At 42.9% G+C, this 16287-nt stretch overlaps 3 protein-coding genes across 5 annotated transcripts; 1 reads left to right on the top strand and 2 right to left on the bottom strand.

Annotated features, from left to right (window-relative positions):
- Positions 1-834: 834 nt before the first annotated feature.
- Positions 835-5127, bottom strand: coq10a (coenzyme Q10A). The gene is made up of 5 exons (XM_088369144.1): positions 4581-5127; positions 3385-3534; positions 3094-3286; positions 2853-2954; positions 835-2769 (listed from the first exon to the last, which is right to left on the bottom strand). The coding sequence occupies exons 1-5, from the start codon at positions 4715-4717 to the stop codon at positions 2602-2604; spliced, it is 750 nt and encodes a 249-aa protein (XP_088225270.1). The 5' UTR covers positions 4718-5127; the 3' UTR covers positions 835-2601.
- Positions 4459-12956, top strand: LOC148402431 (melanocyte protein PMEL-like). 3 transcript variants are annotated; one of them, XM_088369137.1, is made up of 13 exons: positions 4459-4807; positions 7201-7372; positions 8618-8713; positions 8923-9069; positions 9721-9849; positions 9972-10133; positions 10540-10872; positions 10945-11169; positions 11248-11385; positions 11470-11572; positions 11761-11966; positions 12044-12134; positions 12567-12956. In XM_088369137.1, the coding sequence occupies exons 2-13, from the start codon at positions 7312-7314 to the stop codon at positions 12727-12729; spliced, it is 1854 nt and encodes a 617-aa protein (XP_088225263.1). In that variant the 5' UTR covers positions 4459-4807; positions 7201-7311; the 3' UTR covers positions 12730-12956. The 3 variants fall into 3 exon arrangements, with proteins under 3 accessions (XP_088225263.1, XP_088225262.1, XP_088225261.1); XM_088369136.1 differs by having other exon boundaries at positions 11245-11385; XM_088369135.1 differs by lacking the exon at positions 7201-7372 and having other exon boundaries at positions 11245-11385.
- A 141-nt stretch (positions 12957-13097) lies between these two features.
- On the bottom strand, positions 13098-15946 carry LOC148402430 (tubulin alpha-1B chain). The gene is made up of 4 exons (XM_088369142.1): positions 15780-15946; positions 14534-14756; positions 14306-14454; positions 13098-14220 (listed from the first exon to the last, which is right to left on the bottom strand). The coding sequence occupies exons 1-4, from the start codon at positions 15780-15782 to the stop codon at positions 13240-13242; spliced, it is 1356 nt and encodes a 451-aa protein (XP_088225268.1). The 5' UTR covers positions 15783-15946; the 3' UTR covers positions 13098-13239.
- Between the last annotated feature and the right edge of the window lie 341 nt (positions 15947-16287).

Below are 16287 nucleotides of genomic sequence, written 5' to 3'. Positions count from 1 at the left end.
CCTGGTGTGCTTTTTATCAAGTCAATTTGATTTATAAGACCCTTACTCATAAAAAGTCTCAAAGGACTTCATATGCCCACAGTTGGCTAATATTAACATTCCATGCTTAACACCAGGACGGTGAGAAACCTTGACAAGGGGCCACAGATTGGGGAACCAGGGTGACCAGGCTGCAATCGCTGCTGAGTGGGCAACATTTAACATAAGACGATGCTATGTAATGTGAAAGACCGTTCAGAATCAGCTCAGAATCGCCTGTATTGTAATAACTAGAACCTGCAGACTTCTGGATTTTTTTTTTTTTTTTAAATGAAAATCCCCGTGGCTCAGTGGTCGAGATGAAGTCTTAACGACCAGAGATGTGCGTCATGGCACTAAAAGGCACTTTGGCCTTCCTCAGTCACACGAGCCCTTCTTACTGAATGTGCTAGGATATTAATAACACCCTACATGCCGCCACCCAGGTCTGCTTGAAACTTGAAAATGACCTGGAAACTGTGATGTCATTTTCAGTCGACAGCAAATGGTAACATGGCCACCCTGAGTTGGATAAAAATGGGAGAATTCTGCTGCTTAATTCATATTCCACACAGAATATTAACACGAATGCAGTGATTAAACTAGTGGGGGCCACATGCAACATAGTATTACTGTCAAGAAAACTTTGGGGTTGAGTTTCGCTTTGAACAAGATAAGCTTTTGTACAAGAAAGTTTACCGGTTGTAATTGACATTTCTATAGGTAATTTGGTTCAAAATTAGACATGATGGCTAACTTTTCTGTTGCTCACATTAATAGCTTGAATGGATGGATCGACGACTCAGAAGCTGCACGCACTGAAAATAAGGTACTTTATTTATATATACAGTCTCGCCTCCAAAAGTACACTTCAGCCTTTGTACAACATAGGGACATCACAATAACGCACAGGTGCTTGAAAGTTTAAATATTTGCCTGCCTCACGAGCGTTCTCCCCGCAGATTAAAAAAAGCTCGACAACATGAAATGGCCCATGTAGCAAACCGATACTTAATATTTTGCCAATTGGTTCAGGAAGTTGAAAATAGAATTCATAGACCTTTGGTGACAATAATAATATTACAATCAATGTGTGAGCAGCACACAAACACAGGTTGCAGCCTTGCTTACATGTGCAAGCAAACGACAAGATTAAGTTCCTAGGCCAACAATATGTTAATGCGAACGCTGCAGGCTAAAGGGCATTCCTCTCATGCTTTCATTTGCCATGTAACATTGAAGCTCTGAAATGTTGATTGAACTTGAATATAAAGTGGACCCCCGGATATTTGTGGTTCGGCTTTTACCCATTTTCAAGGAAACGTTAATAAAATTATGAGCACTTTTGTGGTGGGGGGGGGGGGGTCAGAGACCAATTTGGACTACAACAGATGAATAACTGCAAACTGACTTATCTTTTTATTTGAACACAAAAAAGAAAAGGTTGGGAAAGCTGAAAAATGTGAACAGGTTTTAATCAGAAAAGTAATTTGAATTGACCTGGGTTTTTTTCCATTGTTTTTTTCTTTTTTACAATTTTACAGATTTATATTTTTTAAACGAAACTTTAAAAACAAAAATGACCTTTAATATGTCTAAAACACTTGAATTTATTTAAAAACTGCAATTAAAAGTTTTTGTTTTTTTTAAAAAAACTTCCCCAAATTCTTGACATTCTTCAGATTAAAAAACAACAGTTTATTGTGTAACTGAGCAGATGTGATGCATCTGCCCATATACTTCTCCTGAGATGATAAAAGAAAAGCTAAAGCACTGGCATGAGGTGGTTCACCACTAGGCTACCAAATCTGTGCACACGTATGCAAATGTCACACGTGACAGCAAGCAAGTTCAAAGTGCAGAAAGAAAACTTCTTCGTCCCTTTAATCAAACCTGTTAACACTTTCTCACTGTCCCAAAAAATGGCACATTTTATCCGCTCCCCCTTTAAAAAAAAATACACTAATCATATATTAAGTGTTTAGCACCAAGCACACTATAATGGAGCAAAGCAGACTACTCACAAAAAATGGGATACTGGAGAATTTTCAGGACGAGCCTAAAATATTATAAAAGATAAACTGGAAGAGTCCTTAAAAAAACACCTGCTGTGAATGTGGCTCCTTCTTAGAGAACAGCAAGTTGTAGGAAAAAGTGCTGAGACACTAAACAGTTGAATACATATGTGCTTTCAAAAATTGTGAATAATTTGGATTAAATTCACCTGTAAGAGTTTGGCGATATTCAAGATTCATCCTGATATTTCAGCTAACATCCAAACTTTTTGTGAGTAGTGTATCAAAACAAATCAACGTGAAGGAATATGTTTGACCTGAAGGTCACAGTGAAACATTGGACTTCCTCCATTTCAGAATTAAAGTCAGGATTGGTTGTCTTAAAAATATATATATATATATTTTAAATAAAAGCATATTGTTTGACGATGTATTTGTTGTTTTGTACATGAACTCAATGGACAATGTCCCTCAAGAGAGGTGTGGGGGGGTGGAGGGGGCTAGGCAGGGGGTAAGGGGGGAGACTAAGCAGCAGCTTCATGCAGTTTGGGTGTTTTACGGCCGGACATCACGTCTGGTGGATCTCGTGGAACATGAGCTCTCGTGGGATACGAGTCTCTGGGCCGTAGAGCTTGCAGGCACGACGCTCAAAAGCAGCCACGTTCTGCTTGACCACCTCGTCGAAGAACATGGCGGCCAGCTGCGAGTGCAGCAGGGAGCGGAACTCGAAGGATATCTGTAGAGGTGAGAGGGGGGGCGTGCTCACAGAAATGGCAAAGCGGTCACGGCGGACGTCACGCGGAGGGAGTGGCGACTTACGGAAAAGTCAACAGTGCAGGTGCGAGGGTAACCGGGAATGCCGGGACTGAAACGCCAAATGGTCTCCAGGTGGTTGAACAGCTTTCCGTCCGTGCACACGGCCTGATGGCAGTCAGCACCGGGAGAACGACACAACAAAGGTTATTAAAATTATCGGAAAACATTCTGAAAAATTACTTTGAGGCTTTTTCAAGTTTGTCTGGTTGTGCAATTTATACGCAAAGCCATGGCGAGAACTCACCTTGACCAGGTGAGGCCGCACGCAGCTGATCATGGACGTGTAGCGCTCGATGACAGGCGGGAAGCCCACCTCCAGCTGGGCCTTGCAATGACCCGCCCGCTTGGCCACCGTCTGAGACTTCTTGCACCACGGAACGAACAGCTTGTAGTCATCGACGTTGGCAACCACATCGTACATCTCTAGCATGGAGTACCTGCAGGCAAGAGGACACATGCTCAGTAAGGGTGGGGGCTAGCGCCACACACATGCATCAGACGAGCGAAACTCAAGTTTCTCGGCGGCGGCCGTTACCCAAGTATCCTGCGTTCCGAGTACTCCTTCCTTTTATTGGTAAGGCTGATGAAGTTCCTGCTCTGGGGAACACTCGCCATTGCTTCCCAGTCGAGGAGGCAAAGCACTCTGGGAGATCTCGTCATCAAAATGCCGCATGAGGACAAATGTCTGCGAGGGGACAAAAGACATCCTGTGAGTGAGAAAAAGGCTGCGGGTGTGCACCGGTAAATTCTGACCTCCAGAGGGACAATAGGACATAAAAAAGTTGGCTGGCTGCTGCTGGCGTTTTCTCATTTCATGTGACAAGTGCTCCTGCAACATGTGATGTCAGAATGTGGCTGACCTCAATGAGCCAAGATGGGACTAGAATAATCTCCGTCCGCTCCGTCCTCAGTGACACAGGTGTTTTGGAAAAAAACTTTTGGGCCTTTCAACAACACGCAAACCTTTCACTCAAATGACTTAAGTGAAAAACTTCTGCTTTGGTTGTTGTGCACCTTAGTCATTTCATTTCAGGGGAACACATACAAAGACGTTCATTTGGTGCAAGAACGGCAGAGTAGACATCATCTCACTATATTGAGGTATAGACACTTTATACTTCCGCAAAGATCTGCCGGGAGCTTTAAAACACTAAACTGCAAAGAGCTTGAACCATTTATTTAAAGAGGACTTTATTTTGACATGATACTTTGTGCTGATTAGTCTATGGCGGGGATGGGCAATGCTGAGTGGGCAATCATAAAATAATCATAATGATATATTTTGGAAGGGGGGAATATTAACCAGGACAGTGGATCACGAATTCACTTAGTTGCAGTTTTATTTCAATATTTTGTTCAATGACCATAGTTTTTCATTAAGAATGCGCAGTATATTCGAAGTTTAGTCACAGTATATCGAATTGTTTAGGGTTAAAATAAAATATATATATAGTCTCGTTGTCTGTCACTAACGCAGTCCAAACAGTGGTAAAATCATGATTAGAGTAAGCTATGTGTTTATATATATGTATTATAAAACAATCGAAAAAGAAAACCTGGTGTGACTTCTCGTGCGACTTCTTGTTACGTCATAGCGTAAACTAGTTCATCGGGCACCGTTCGTAACCTCGAAACCGAAACGCTATGTACTGTACTCGCAATTCCAAGTCACAGTAATGTTAGATTGCAATCTAAGTAACACTCACAGACAGATCATCTGATGTTCATTACCTGATATTTTGTCGCGTGCACATTCGGGGCACCGATGGGCGACAAGACCGGGGCGAGCCCACGATGGCAAGCTGGAGATAGTCGCTAAAAGTCCGCACACCCATGGGCAACCTCCGGGCTGTGGTCGCGGCTGCCATCCAGACAGCCACACGGTGTCAAGATGAGTAAACAGGGATGGAGCAGACTGAAGCGATCGGGAAAAGGAGCGCTTTTCGGTCCGTGCAGAGGTAAGACGTGTCGCTCACAGAAAAAGCATTCGATGACAAGCTGGCGACGTAACGATCACAAGTGATGCTAGCTAAGCGCGAGCTAACATTAGCCAGCTAGCGAGGAATCGTAATAGTCTGAATTTCCGCAACAAAAAAGCGAAAACATCACTCGCGCTGTCACATCGTCACTGGTCATAAACTACGGCATACTTGGCAGGTATCTTCTGTTTGTTGCCGAATACCGGCTTGCCAGTTCCCGACGACCTTCTGCTGATCACTAAAACGCCGGTGGGACGAATTGCTTGTTCTGCTGGTCAGCTCAAAGCGGCTGACAGACAAAAGGGTGCTCCCTAGTGTGGCGGAGGATCACAGATAAAAACCCCGAACGGTCTGATTTTGTGGTACATAGACGACTAAAATCACTTGGATTTCAATTCTCTACACTGAAATAAATAGAAATGTCATTTAATACGTTCCATTCACACAAAAACACCCTGTCAACTGGAGTATGTTTTTATAAAATAAGAAATAAATATCACTATATTGTATTGTAATTTTTTAAAAGATACAGCAATAACATTTAAAGGAAATCTAAAGATCTAATCGCAGTTGTATTAAGATTTGACTTAATACTTTAATCATACGAGACTGACATTGCTGATCAGTCTGGTGCCTTAGCCACTAGGGGGCAGTATAATGCACCAGTCACATGCGGTAAGGCGTTACTGAAGACCAAAAGTTTCATACGTCGTGGAACCCTCATAATACAAGAATCAACCTTTTATTTAGTTTTTATTAATTTCATTTACATCTCTGAAATGCAATGACACCAGAGCAATGGAAATTAAAACATCTTTAAAAAATCAGGTTCATTGGTTAATCATCAGACAAATTTATCACTCAAATAAATCAAAATAATCATAGTTGCAGCCTCCGTCTATACAACATGACATAACTTTTTTGTGTGTGGATAGGATATTTTTCAATATGTAAGCACAGGTGAAGAATAGCCATACCCAGACACATTTACAGAAATAGGCACACTAAAGATCAGCAAAACATTAACTGGGTTGCTTAACATTACACTTAATGCATGGAACAGGCACTCCAGAGAACCAAATTATTGTTTGATGCACAATAAATGTTTACTTTTATTAACAAGTCCACTTTGACAGATGGTGGTGATGATAAACTGCTTTTTAAAAACACAGCCTGTACAATAAAAAACAAATTACAGACTGTGACAGTTTGATGCTGAAATGAATCGTTTTTTTATTCATTCATTCATTGGATATTTCCTCTAGAATAGATGCTTCGCCATAGCGACTGATGATTCTGAATTTGCATGAATACCGACATTGTATTTTTTATGGGCGGTTTTATCAAAAGGTAGCTCGCTATATGTCAGTGTTATGCACATGATAAGGAGACAAAAATGCTTATAACAAAGTCACTTTATAGTTGCCGGTTGAGAATGACAAAGCCGGATGAATTTAGGGAGTCACAAGTGTTTCCATAATCCTCCTTAACATTGCATTCCTCCAATTTTTATCCAACAAATCGCCGCCTTGTCGTTGCATGCGTGACCCATTGTTCCACTAACATACAAGCAATTTTTTTTAAAATATTATTTCTCTTGACATGTTTCTAGTTTTCCATTTTTTGAAAGGTCTTGCAGCTCTATCAGCAGATATGAATTATCATTGCACCCCAATTTGCACTCAATGTGTAATAATTAGCCCCCAAAATGTGTCAGGAGATTTGAGATTTAGGGGAGCACATGGGTGGCATTTTAAAAGCATGTGAGTTCTTGAATTTATAATACCCCTAATTCAAGATATTTGTTGAATTTGGTAGCATGTTTCCTCCAAAGCCACTCTTTGTTAGCTTGTATTAACACATAAATATGAGAATACTCTCAAAAGATAGAGGTCAGTTTGTAAGACTCAGGTTGTTCTCTTCTGGTTCATCTTCCACATGGTAGTCCTGCTATACTGACTGACGGCATCTGCTCCCTTCAAACCTCCTTTGGCATCATAGTGCTCAGTTTTTAGGTTTTCATATACTTGTTATTGTGCTTGAGGATTGCTGAGGCGTAAGCTACATCTGCACTGCATCAATATTCTATTATCTTGCTCTCGTGTGTGTCTTGATAAGATAACCCATTAGTAATAAAGGAAAGTTGATTTACTGTGCCTCTTGCCATGTTCCAAATTGCAGGATCAGAGATTTAACAGACTAGAGGGGTCGATGAGTTCAAACATGGAGACGACCTCAATCTTTGCACACATGATCAACATGCGTGTGCATATTCCATAAGTGTTCTCAAAACTCATACTGGATGAGCGTTAATGCCTGACATAATTCATGTCAGGCTAGGTGCCCCCCCAAGTTTGTGCGTGTGTGTGCAGGCCGGGCCTCCTTTGTCTGCTGACACACGTGGGGCTCAAACATGAGTGAGTTTATAAAGCCTCTTTGCGGTTGCCGGCTGCTCACTAAAGGGATACTTGACGAGGAGCAAGATGATGAAGACGTCGGCTGTGCTGCTGGTGCTGCTGGTAGTTGCCTCACGTTCTGTGGCCAGTAAGTAAAGAAGATGCTTTAAAAAAATATAATAATAATTAATTAATAAAGTCATTGTTAATATGAAATAATAAGATAAGGCTAATGGAAGTATATATAGAATATACTTCTAGTGTGTCATACCTGTAAATATTCCATTTATAGACGTGATCAAAAACGAAAAAATGGCAATATCGGGTTGAAGGAAAGTTTTCGGTGATATCAGACAGGTTTAAAAAGAGTTCTTCGAACAAAAATTATATGTGGATGGCATTTATGTATTTTTGCCGTTTTAAAATAAAATGAATTTTTTTTTAATCCATCTTTTAACCTGTGACTTTTTAATCTGCATTAAACTCTCAAACACCTGAGTGTCACATGAGAAGGATTGAAGAAAGCAAGGCTACATTCAGGCATTTGTATGATATATATAATAAAATAACAAATACACCTTGATAGTGGGTGCCATTGGACAAAAATTATGTTAGACAATTTAATAATTAATAAATAAAATACAATGGAAACACTCTCGTAGGTCAAACAATTTTAGTTCAGACAACAATTTTTCTTTGTCTTCTTCAATTTTATTTATAGAGCACTTTTGGAGGTTTTTTCCCACAGGAAATAGATCCTGGAGACATTCACTGTTCTAATAAAACCTAAAAATATTTTATGTACCATTTTAACATTGTTATCTGTCAAACAATTTTAAGTTAGCAAGTGAAGTTTTTTTAAAGTCTTAAATTGTGTTTCTTAGTACTCTTGTGACAATCTTCTCTTTGCATTAATTCTTGTTGGCACCATCAAAAGCTGTCACGACTCATCCCCAGTTGCTTTATTATGTCTGTGTTACCATGGTTTCTGTTCACGTCGCCCCTCCCCTCCTGTGTTACCTCAATCATTGTAATCACAGTCACCTTCCTCTTGTTACCTGTCTTGTATTTAAGTCCTGTCTGCGTGTTACTCCCTTTCGGATCGTTGATGTCTTCACGTTTAATGTCGTTCTTGGTTCTTGTTTCTTTTGGTTCCTGTCTTTGCCAGTCTGTCGGTCGGTCCGTTAAGTTATGTCAGTTTGCCGGTTCTGTTAGTTTGTTCCCCTTATCCTCTCTTCCAACTACCTTTTCCCTCCAATAAACCCTGGTCCGAGCTGCATTTGGTTGCCCTGCTCCATTCCGATCCGTGACAAAAGCCAAAGAAAAAGCTAAATACATGCTTTGAATTGAAAAATAACATTATTTCCTTCTCTTTTTACAATATTTATTCTAGAGCCCAAAAATCGCTTCATTCGCTATCCATCCTGGAACACCAAGCTTTACCCAATATGGAAAGTTGGAGACCCCCGTTACGCAGACTCTTGGAAAGGTTTGTATCTCAACACATGGGTATTCATTCAAACATCACATTTGGCTGTGTAAAACGTACTTTGGAAATATTTGTTACGACACATGCCCTTTTATTGGCTGAGTTTTGCCCAAAGTCGGCTCAAGCTCACCTGCGTTCCTAATGACAGGAAAGAAAATGGATGGTTGGATGTTGAGACACTTCATGTTTTCTGTGTGTTTTACGCACAGCTGGAAAAGTAACATTCAATGTCGCCAACGACTCCCCAACTCTGACCGGAGCCAAAGTGACCTTCACCATTGACTTGGAATTCCCCCACAACCAAAAAGTACAGGCCGATGGCGACGTGGTTTGGGCACAAGACTGCATTGTAAACGGTAACACATATGTATGCATACACACAGAAGGGTACTTAATACACTACAACAACATAGGCTGGCACCGGAATGTTAAATTGGTCTATTTGGTCTATTACAAAAAAATAGGACTTGAACCACCACCAAACTCCTCCCAAAACCTTTTTAGCACAACAAACCACACAGAAGTGGCTGACTTGAAACCGAGAGATATTCTTAAAGCAGAAGTCAACCTCAAAATTTTCTTTGAAATAATATTTTGTGCGGCCCAGCTCATCAAAACTGTGTTCTGATTAATCTTTTGTGTGTGAAATATGAATTAAACAGGCAAAATCCACTTGTTTTTACCCATTACAAGGGGCAGTCATTTTGACACTTGCTATCGACTGAAAATGACATCAGTTGCCAAGTCTCAGGTCACAACAAATCACGACTCAGCAGTTTTCTGAGCTGTGATTGGTTGTGGCAACTGTCATTTTTAGTCAACGGCAAGTGGCCGCCCCCTCAGATTGATAAAAACGGGTGAATTTTGCTTATCAATTTATATTGCACAAACGCAATATTAATCAAAATGCCGTGTTTAGACTAGTGGGGGCACCGACAACATATTATTGTCAAGAAAGTATTGCGATTGACTTCCACTTTAATGATTTGTGTCGCATTCTCTTTCAGGAACGAAATTTCTGGCATCCGAAACCATTTTTCCAACTCCGAAGACAGACTGGGAAGCAGTTTTCCCTGATGGGACACCAATCAAGAAGGATACAAAGCCCAACTATGTGTTTGTCTGGAAGACCTGGGGTAACTGAGGCCCTCTTTTACAATGTATTTCACATACAGCCGTCATTTAAGGAATCAGGGATGTATATGAAAAGTTATTTAATCATGTTGTGCTCATTTTGATCATTATTTGTCCTGAGCAGGTCAGTACTGGCAGGTGGCAGACGGTCCCTCATCCACCCTTACTATCGACACAACTGACATTCCACTGGGCTCCTACACCATGGACATCGTCATCTACCACTACCGGAGCAAAGAGAAGTTCATTCCTCTGGGTTATGCCTCCACACAGTTTTCCATCACTGGTAGGAATTTCAGATGGGTATGAACCCTGCATAAGACACAAGAGAAGGGAATAATTGTTCTTCATTGATAGCCTCAATAAGTCTTTATCATTTATTTCAACTACAAACAGAACATTTTTGGGGGGGATCCAAAAATGAACAGAATAGTTATTTTTTGGCTGCTCCTCGTAGGCCTACATTAATTGAAATGAATACAAAATCCTTGAACTATCAAAACATGTGGCTACCTCCTTTCAATGCTAATTGGTGACCCAAAAACTGGTCACCAATCCCCTTAAAGTTGCCATCACAGTATTAACGTTGCTTGTCTGCCTTACAGATCTGATTGTGTGAATGTGTGTTCATTTCAAGACCATCTCCATCCAACAGGATCAATATGTTGATCAACAACTTTTTCTCTGTGCAGATCAAATCCCATTTGCTGTCTCCCTGAACCAAGTGGACGACATCCTGGCTGGGGACATGAGCTTCGTCCTGAACAGGGCCATTGCCTTCAGCGTCAGCCTGCACGATCCCAGCCAATTCCTGACCGACGCCGATATCACCTTCAACTGGGACTTTGGGGACACCAGCGGGGCTCTCATTTCCAGAGACCTGACCGTCACGCATACCTACGTGAGCGCCGGCTCCTTCAAGCCCCGCGTGGTGGTCCAGGCGGTGATTCCAGACAAGGCTTGCATCCCTCCTGTGGATACCACAACCAAGGCCCCCGCACCACTCAGTGATCAGGAAACCTCAGGTATGCCATCTTGTGTTCATGATGACATGTGACTGTGCATGCAGATGTCATTTAACACGTTTCTTGTGGCAGCTGGCGTAGTCCTCCCTCTGGGTTCCAGTAAAGTAATCGGTTTGAGGACCAACGCAATTCATTCAGACACGGAGGAGGAAACGAGTGAAGACGAGACCTCCACCGCTCAACCCGCCCAAGAAGGGGCTCCAGCTGCTAGAACTCCTTCCCCCACCAACGAGGCACACGCTGACCCTGCCACTAACACTTTAAGCGAGGAGGCGGGCAATGATGTAGAGATGGAAGGTAAAGATGCCTGCAGTGACTCTTTTTTTGATGCACTTATGTAGTATGTAATTCCTGACGGTCGTTTTTCCTCAGCAGGTTTAAAGCGACCATTGTCACTGACAGGCCAATCCGCGGTTGTTTTCGTCGTTAAAAGGGAAACAAAGGACAAACCCTCTGAGGATGACTGTGTAACATATCGATATGGCTCCTTCTGCGCTGACATTCAAGTGGTTGGTGGGTTCCTTGTCGTTACTTGCCCCTGATCAAACGTTACCTCAGTGAATATCAGTGTCAGCAAACATTTTCTCTGATTTTTAGAGGCCATCGACAAAGTCGAAATTGTACAAATGAACAACAGCATGACAGCAAGACCAGGAATGAAGAACAATGCCATTGATCTCACTGTAACCTGCCAGGGAAGGTGAATGCACCCCCTAGATTAGAACATCTATAAATTATTTCCAGTAGAACCTAATCAATCTCTTTCAGAAAGCAGGTTGTCCTTTGATTTTTTTTTTTCTTCACCATTGTGTTATGCCTGTAAAACATAAAACGTATGTGATCTTTGGCTTTGAATGTATTACTGAGGCGTCTCTCCCGCTCACTCAGCTTCCCCAAACAGGTGTGCAGCATGATTCTGGATGCAGAGTGCTTGAAGCCCATTCACACCACATGCAACATGGTGGAGCCCTCCAAAGAGTGCCAGATGGTGTTGCATCATTTCTTCAACAGCTCCGGCGTCTACTGCATCAACGTGTCCATGGCCAACGACGTCAGCTTGGCCGCCACCAGTGCAAAAGTTAACATTGACATGGGTAAGTATGGTTATGTTGGATGAATGCGCTTGCTCACTTTCTTGTCTGCTAACTGACACACCCCATTTTTGTTTCAGGCTTGGGGCTGTCCTCCTCCAGCATTATCACCACTGTGCTGGGTGCCACGCTCCTCGTTTTGTCTTTAGGAGTAGTGGTATTTTCTTACAAGTAAGTCATGTTTCTGTCAGTATGCATATTTGCATACTTGCCATTTTACATACAGAAGAGTAGGCTATACGTATGGTGCACTGCTAAGTTTGTTTTGAGGGAGACCTGCCTCAAGACCAGACAGATTTTAATGCATCACCAGCCAAACAACGAAAATAAAAACGTTTACTATCTTGCTTTGATATCATATGCCATCTCTACAAAAAAAAAAAAAATCATACCCATGACGAGTCGTTTAATGTCATCCCTATGTCACTAGGGGGCGTATTTGCTGAATATTTGGGGACCAACATGTTACTGTGATGTAACAACTTGTAAAGCCCTCCTCTTTTATTCCTTTGCATTTATTCATTGGCAGTTTTAACTTGATAAAGTGATCACTTCAATAGCCCAAGGTTTTGCAGTACTTAAGATGCGACCATCACTCAACAGGCGGCTGAAATCCTACCATCTGAAAGGAGACATCAGGGGAGGCGAGGACCCTCAGGCTGGCTGGCATCTCAGCGGTTCCAGAACATCAATGCTGTGGAAGATGTTCAACAGGCGGGGGGGAGTGGTCGATCAGCATCCCTTGCTACAGGACAGACTAGTGTGAACAAGGCCCCAGAGAGCATCTCCGTGTCACAGCGTCTCCTCACTGCTCCCTTTTTGTACTTTTTTTTTTTTAAAGATACCCTTTTTTTTAAGCTTGAACACATATCAGTTTCTTGTGAATCAAATATGTTGCTGAATTACACCAGATTAATGTCCTCAAAATTTTGGTAATCAAAACAATGAATCATCACGAAATTTGTGTTTTCCATTAAACTTTGCTTGGAGCAATTTTGTCCGTCCTGTAATGACAATTGCCCTGAATTACTCAAGCCCAGTTGTTGCTGAATCTTAAAATTTATTCGAAATTCCAACATTTTGTCAGCTAGGTCTTATAAACCTAAGATAAAACCTTCATGGAAACAAGACAAATTGACTTGCCACATGACTTTATTTGGAGCCAGGAAGAACATTTTGAATAACTTTTAACAACCAATCTGGTAACTGACCAACAGACACTTGTCTGGAATGCCTTCAAGAACACACAATTAAATTCCCTAGTTTCTTGTGCCTTTTAATATTCTTCTCCTTCCTCCTCCCCTTCACCCTCAATGGAGTCGACTCCGACCTCCTCGTAATCCTTCTCCAGAGCTGCCATGTCTTCTCGGGCCTCAGAGAACTCACCCTCTTCCATCCCCTCGCCAACGTACCAGTGCACAAATGCGCGCTTGGCGTACATCAGATCAAACTTGTGGTCAAGGCGGGCCCAGGCCTCAGCGATGGCGGTGGTGTTGCTCAACATACACACGGCCCTCTGGACCTTGGCCAGGTCACCACCGGGAACTACGGTGGGCGGCTGGTAGTTGATGCCCACCTTAAAACCAGTGGGGCACCAGTCCACAAACTGGATGGTGCGCTTGGTTTTGATGGTGGCAATGGCAGCGTTGACATCTTTGGGAACCACATCGCCACGGAAGAGCAAGCAGCAGGCCATGTACTTGCCGTGGCGAGGGTCACATTTGACCATCTGGTTGGCGGGCTCAAAGCAGGCGTTGGTGATTTCCGCCACAGAAAGCTGCTCATGGTACGCCTTCTCAGCGGAGATGACAGGGGCGTAGGTGGCCAAGGGGAAGTGGATACGGGGGTAGGGTACCAAGTTGGTCTGGAACTCTGTCAGATCAACATTGAGGGCGCCATCAAAACGAAGGGAGGCTGTGATGGAGGACACAATCTGACTGATCAATCGGTTCAGGTTGGTGTAAGTGGGACGCTCGATGTCGAGGTTCCTGCGGCAGATGTCATAGATGGCCTCGTTGTCGACCATGAAAGCGCAGTCGGAGTGCTCAAGGGTGGTGTGAGTGGTTAGGATGGAGTTGTAGGGCTCCACCACAGCGGTGGACACCTGGGGAGCTGGGTAGATAGAGAACTCCAGCTTGGACTTCTTGCCATAGTCTACGGAGAGACGCTCCATCAGCAGGGAGGTGAAACCTGAGCCGGTGCCACCTCCGAAGCTGTGGAACACCAAGAAGCCCTGCAGGCCGGTGCACTGGTCGGCCTGACGACACAAAGACGAGGACAATACATTAGCATTCTGGCTTCCTGCCTCGGTCCAAAACCATGATGTTTGCAAAGTTACGCACCAGTTTGCGAATCCTGTCCAGCACCAGGTCAATGATCTCCTTGCCTATTGTGTAGTGTCCGCGGGCGTAGTTGTTGGCGGCGTCCTCCTTGCCTGTGATCAGCTGCTCAGGGTGGAAAAGCTGGCGGTAGGTTCCAGTGCGTACCTCATCTTAGAAAAATCCATAAAAATGACTTTTCACATCATATCACGTATCAAAAGGAACTGTTTTGTAGAGCAAAAGCTTTACCGATGACAGTGGGCTCCAGGTCCACAAAGACAGCTCTGGGGACATGTTTTCCAGCTCCAGTCTCGCTGAAGAAGGTGTTGAATGAATCATCTCCACCTCCCAGTGTCTTGTCACTGGGCATCTGTCCGTCTGGCTGGATGCCGTGCTCCAGGCAGTAAAGCTCCCAGCATGCATTGCCGATCTGGACGCCAGCCTGACCAACGTGGATGGAGATACACTCGCGCTGTGCAGAGAAAAAAAAATATTCAAGTTCATTAAGATTACTAACTTACTTAGTGTCACTGCTGTGTCTAAAAATGAAAGCAAACGTCGTGTTGAATTATTGTTGGGCGCCCCCACCGTTTGCTGCAAGAATTGCAGCAGTAGACACCACCCTGCTGCATGACAACCCACAGCACACAGAAACGCAGAAGACCCCCCCCACTCTCCGCACCCCCCCCCCCCCCCTGTACGCAAGAATAAAACACTCTTTTGTTGTGTGCTGTCTTTTTTACGCCTTCTCTTCTCTTGTGTTTCCTGCATCACTTTCCTCTTTTGGCAAGGAAATGCAAATAATACGCGCATGCGCGTCCACCCTCTAGTTCTGGAATATTCCACTTGCTCTCCACCGAGGATGCAGAATCACGGCTTTGTGCGGGTAAAAAGAGGCCAAAATCCACACAATGCTCAGTTTATTCGAATGAAGCACCGGCGCGGTATTCGGCGCAGGTATTGTACTTAACCATGCTTAAAATCTATTAAACTGTGAATTATTAAAAACGTATTTATAAATTACTAATGACCTGCCACAAAAGAGCCTTTCTCCATCCCTCCCCAGCCGAGCCCCGCCCTACAAACTGACGTCGTTTGCAAGGTGCCACGTTTATTTGTAAAAAAAAATTGTAATAATCCCAAATTTCGAACAGAAATCTAAGAATAAAAAATAATTTTGAGATATTGTCTGATATAACAATTTGGCATATTATGAGCTTCTCTCTCCTCAGTACCACTAGTCATTGTTCGCATCACGCAGACACAAAGCATCGCAACCTGCTACAGTCGCTGTACAAATCCAATTGATAATCCTTCGTGACTTCATTAAAATAATGAATTGTGGCCATTAAATTCAGTCCTAATGTGCAAATGATAACAGCATTGCCAAACCAAGAACCGACTTCGACCATCTCCTTTTTTTATCCCTGCTAAGAATCCTCTCCCTAAAAACAAAAGAGAAAACATTGTGCACAAGGATGATAGCCGAACTCACCATGTTTTCGTCTTGGGTTTAAGGCAGGAAAGAGGACGAAGAAAAATATTTTTTGGGTGGGTATTTCTAAGAGGTTTGCGTTGCGTGTTGTACCCAACGGGGTCGATGCAACAACTGCTGAATAGGAGGGCGGTGCTTGCACATATATACGCGCACGGGAGCACCGGGTAGATCGAAAAGCGCACTCTACTGCCCCCTTGTAGGTAACATTAATACATCTTTTGTAAACGAATTTTCCCGGTGTGCAGTGCAATGCTTATCTAATCTGCTGTGCTCAAAATGAGCTATCGTAATCTGTTTTTTGCTATTTTCATTCTCTTGTGCGATTATACTTCATTATTCTTAACTAGGACGTGATTACCGCTTGTCATCCAGCAGACGCAGGACGAAGCCTTCCATGCGTCCAATTCTTTAGGCGTGGCATTTGGCAATCAATAGAGGATTGCGTGTATGTGGTCTACCATTTGTGTTGGTTTACTGGCCATATTCTGCGTCTATCATTTTATAT

Source organism: Syngnathus floridae, chromosome 2 (assembly GCF_059516105.1).
Source record: "Syngnathus floridae isolate MCC-2025c chromosome 2, RoL_Sflo_1.0, whole genome shotgun sequence".
Lineage (NCBI taxonomy): Eukaryota > Metazoa > Chordata > Actinopteri > Syngnathiformes > Syngnathidae > Syngnathus > Syngnathus floridae.
This window is presented reverse-complemented; position numbering and strand designations above follow the sequence as displayed.

Bases quoted from the DNA above. Each gene is read 5' to 3' on its own strand.
- LOC148402431 (XM_088369135.1), top strand. From the start codon at position 4,741: ATGAGTAAACAGGGATGGAGCAGACTGAAGCGATCGGGAAAAGGAGCG. The intron at 11,170-11,244 runs GTAAAGATGCCT...GTTTTTCCTCAG, and splicing joins CAATGATGTAGAGATGGAAG to CAGGTTTAAAGCGACCATTG. The intron at 11,386-11,469 runs GTGGGTTCCTTG...TCTGATTTTTAG, and splicing joins CGCTGACATTCAAGTGGTTG to AGGCCATCGACAAAGTCGAA.
- LOC148402430 (XM_088369142.1), bottom strand. The intron at 14,455-14,533 runs GTAAAGCTTTTG...GATTTTTCTAAG, and splicing joins CCTGGAGCCCACTGTCATCG to ATGAGGTACGCACTGGAACC. The intron at 14,221-14,305 runs GTGCGTAACTTT...TTGTGTCGTCAG, and splicing joins TGGACAGGATTCGCAAACTG to GCCGACCAGTGCACCGGCCT.
- coq10a (XM_088369144.1), bottom strand. From the start codon at position 4,717: ATGGCAGCCGCGACCACAGCCCGGAGGTTGCCCATGGGTGTGCGGACT. The intron at 3,287-3,384 runs GTAACGGCCGCC...TCTTGCCTGCAG, and splicing joins TCGGAACGCAGGATACTTGG to GTACTCCATGCTAGAGATGT. The intron at 2,955-3,093 runs GTGAGTTCTCGC...GACTGCCATCAG, and splicing joins TGCGGCCTCACCTGGTCAAG to GCCGTGTGCACGGACGGAAA.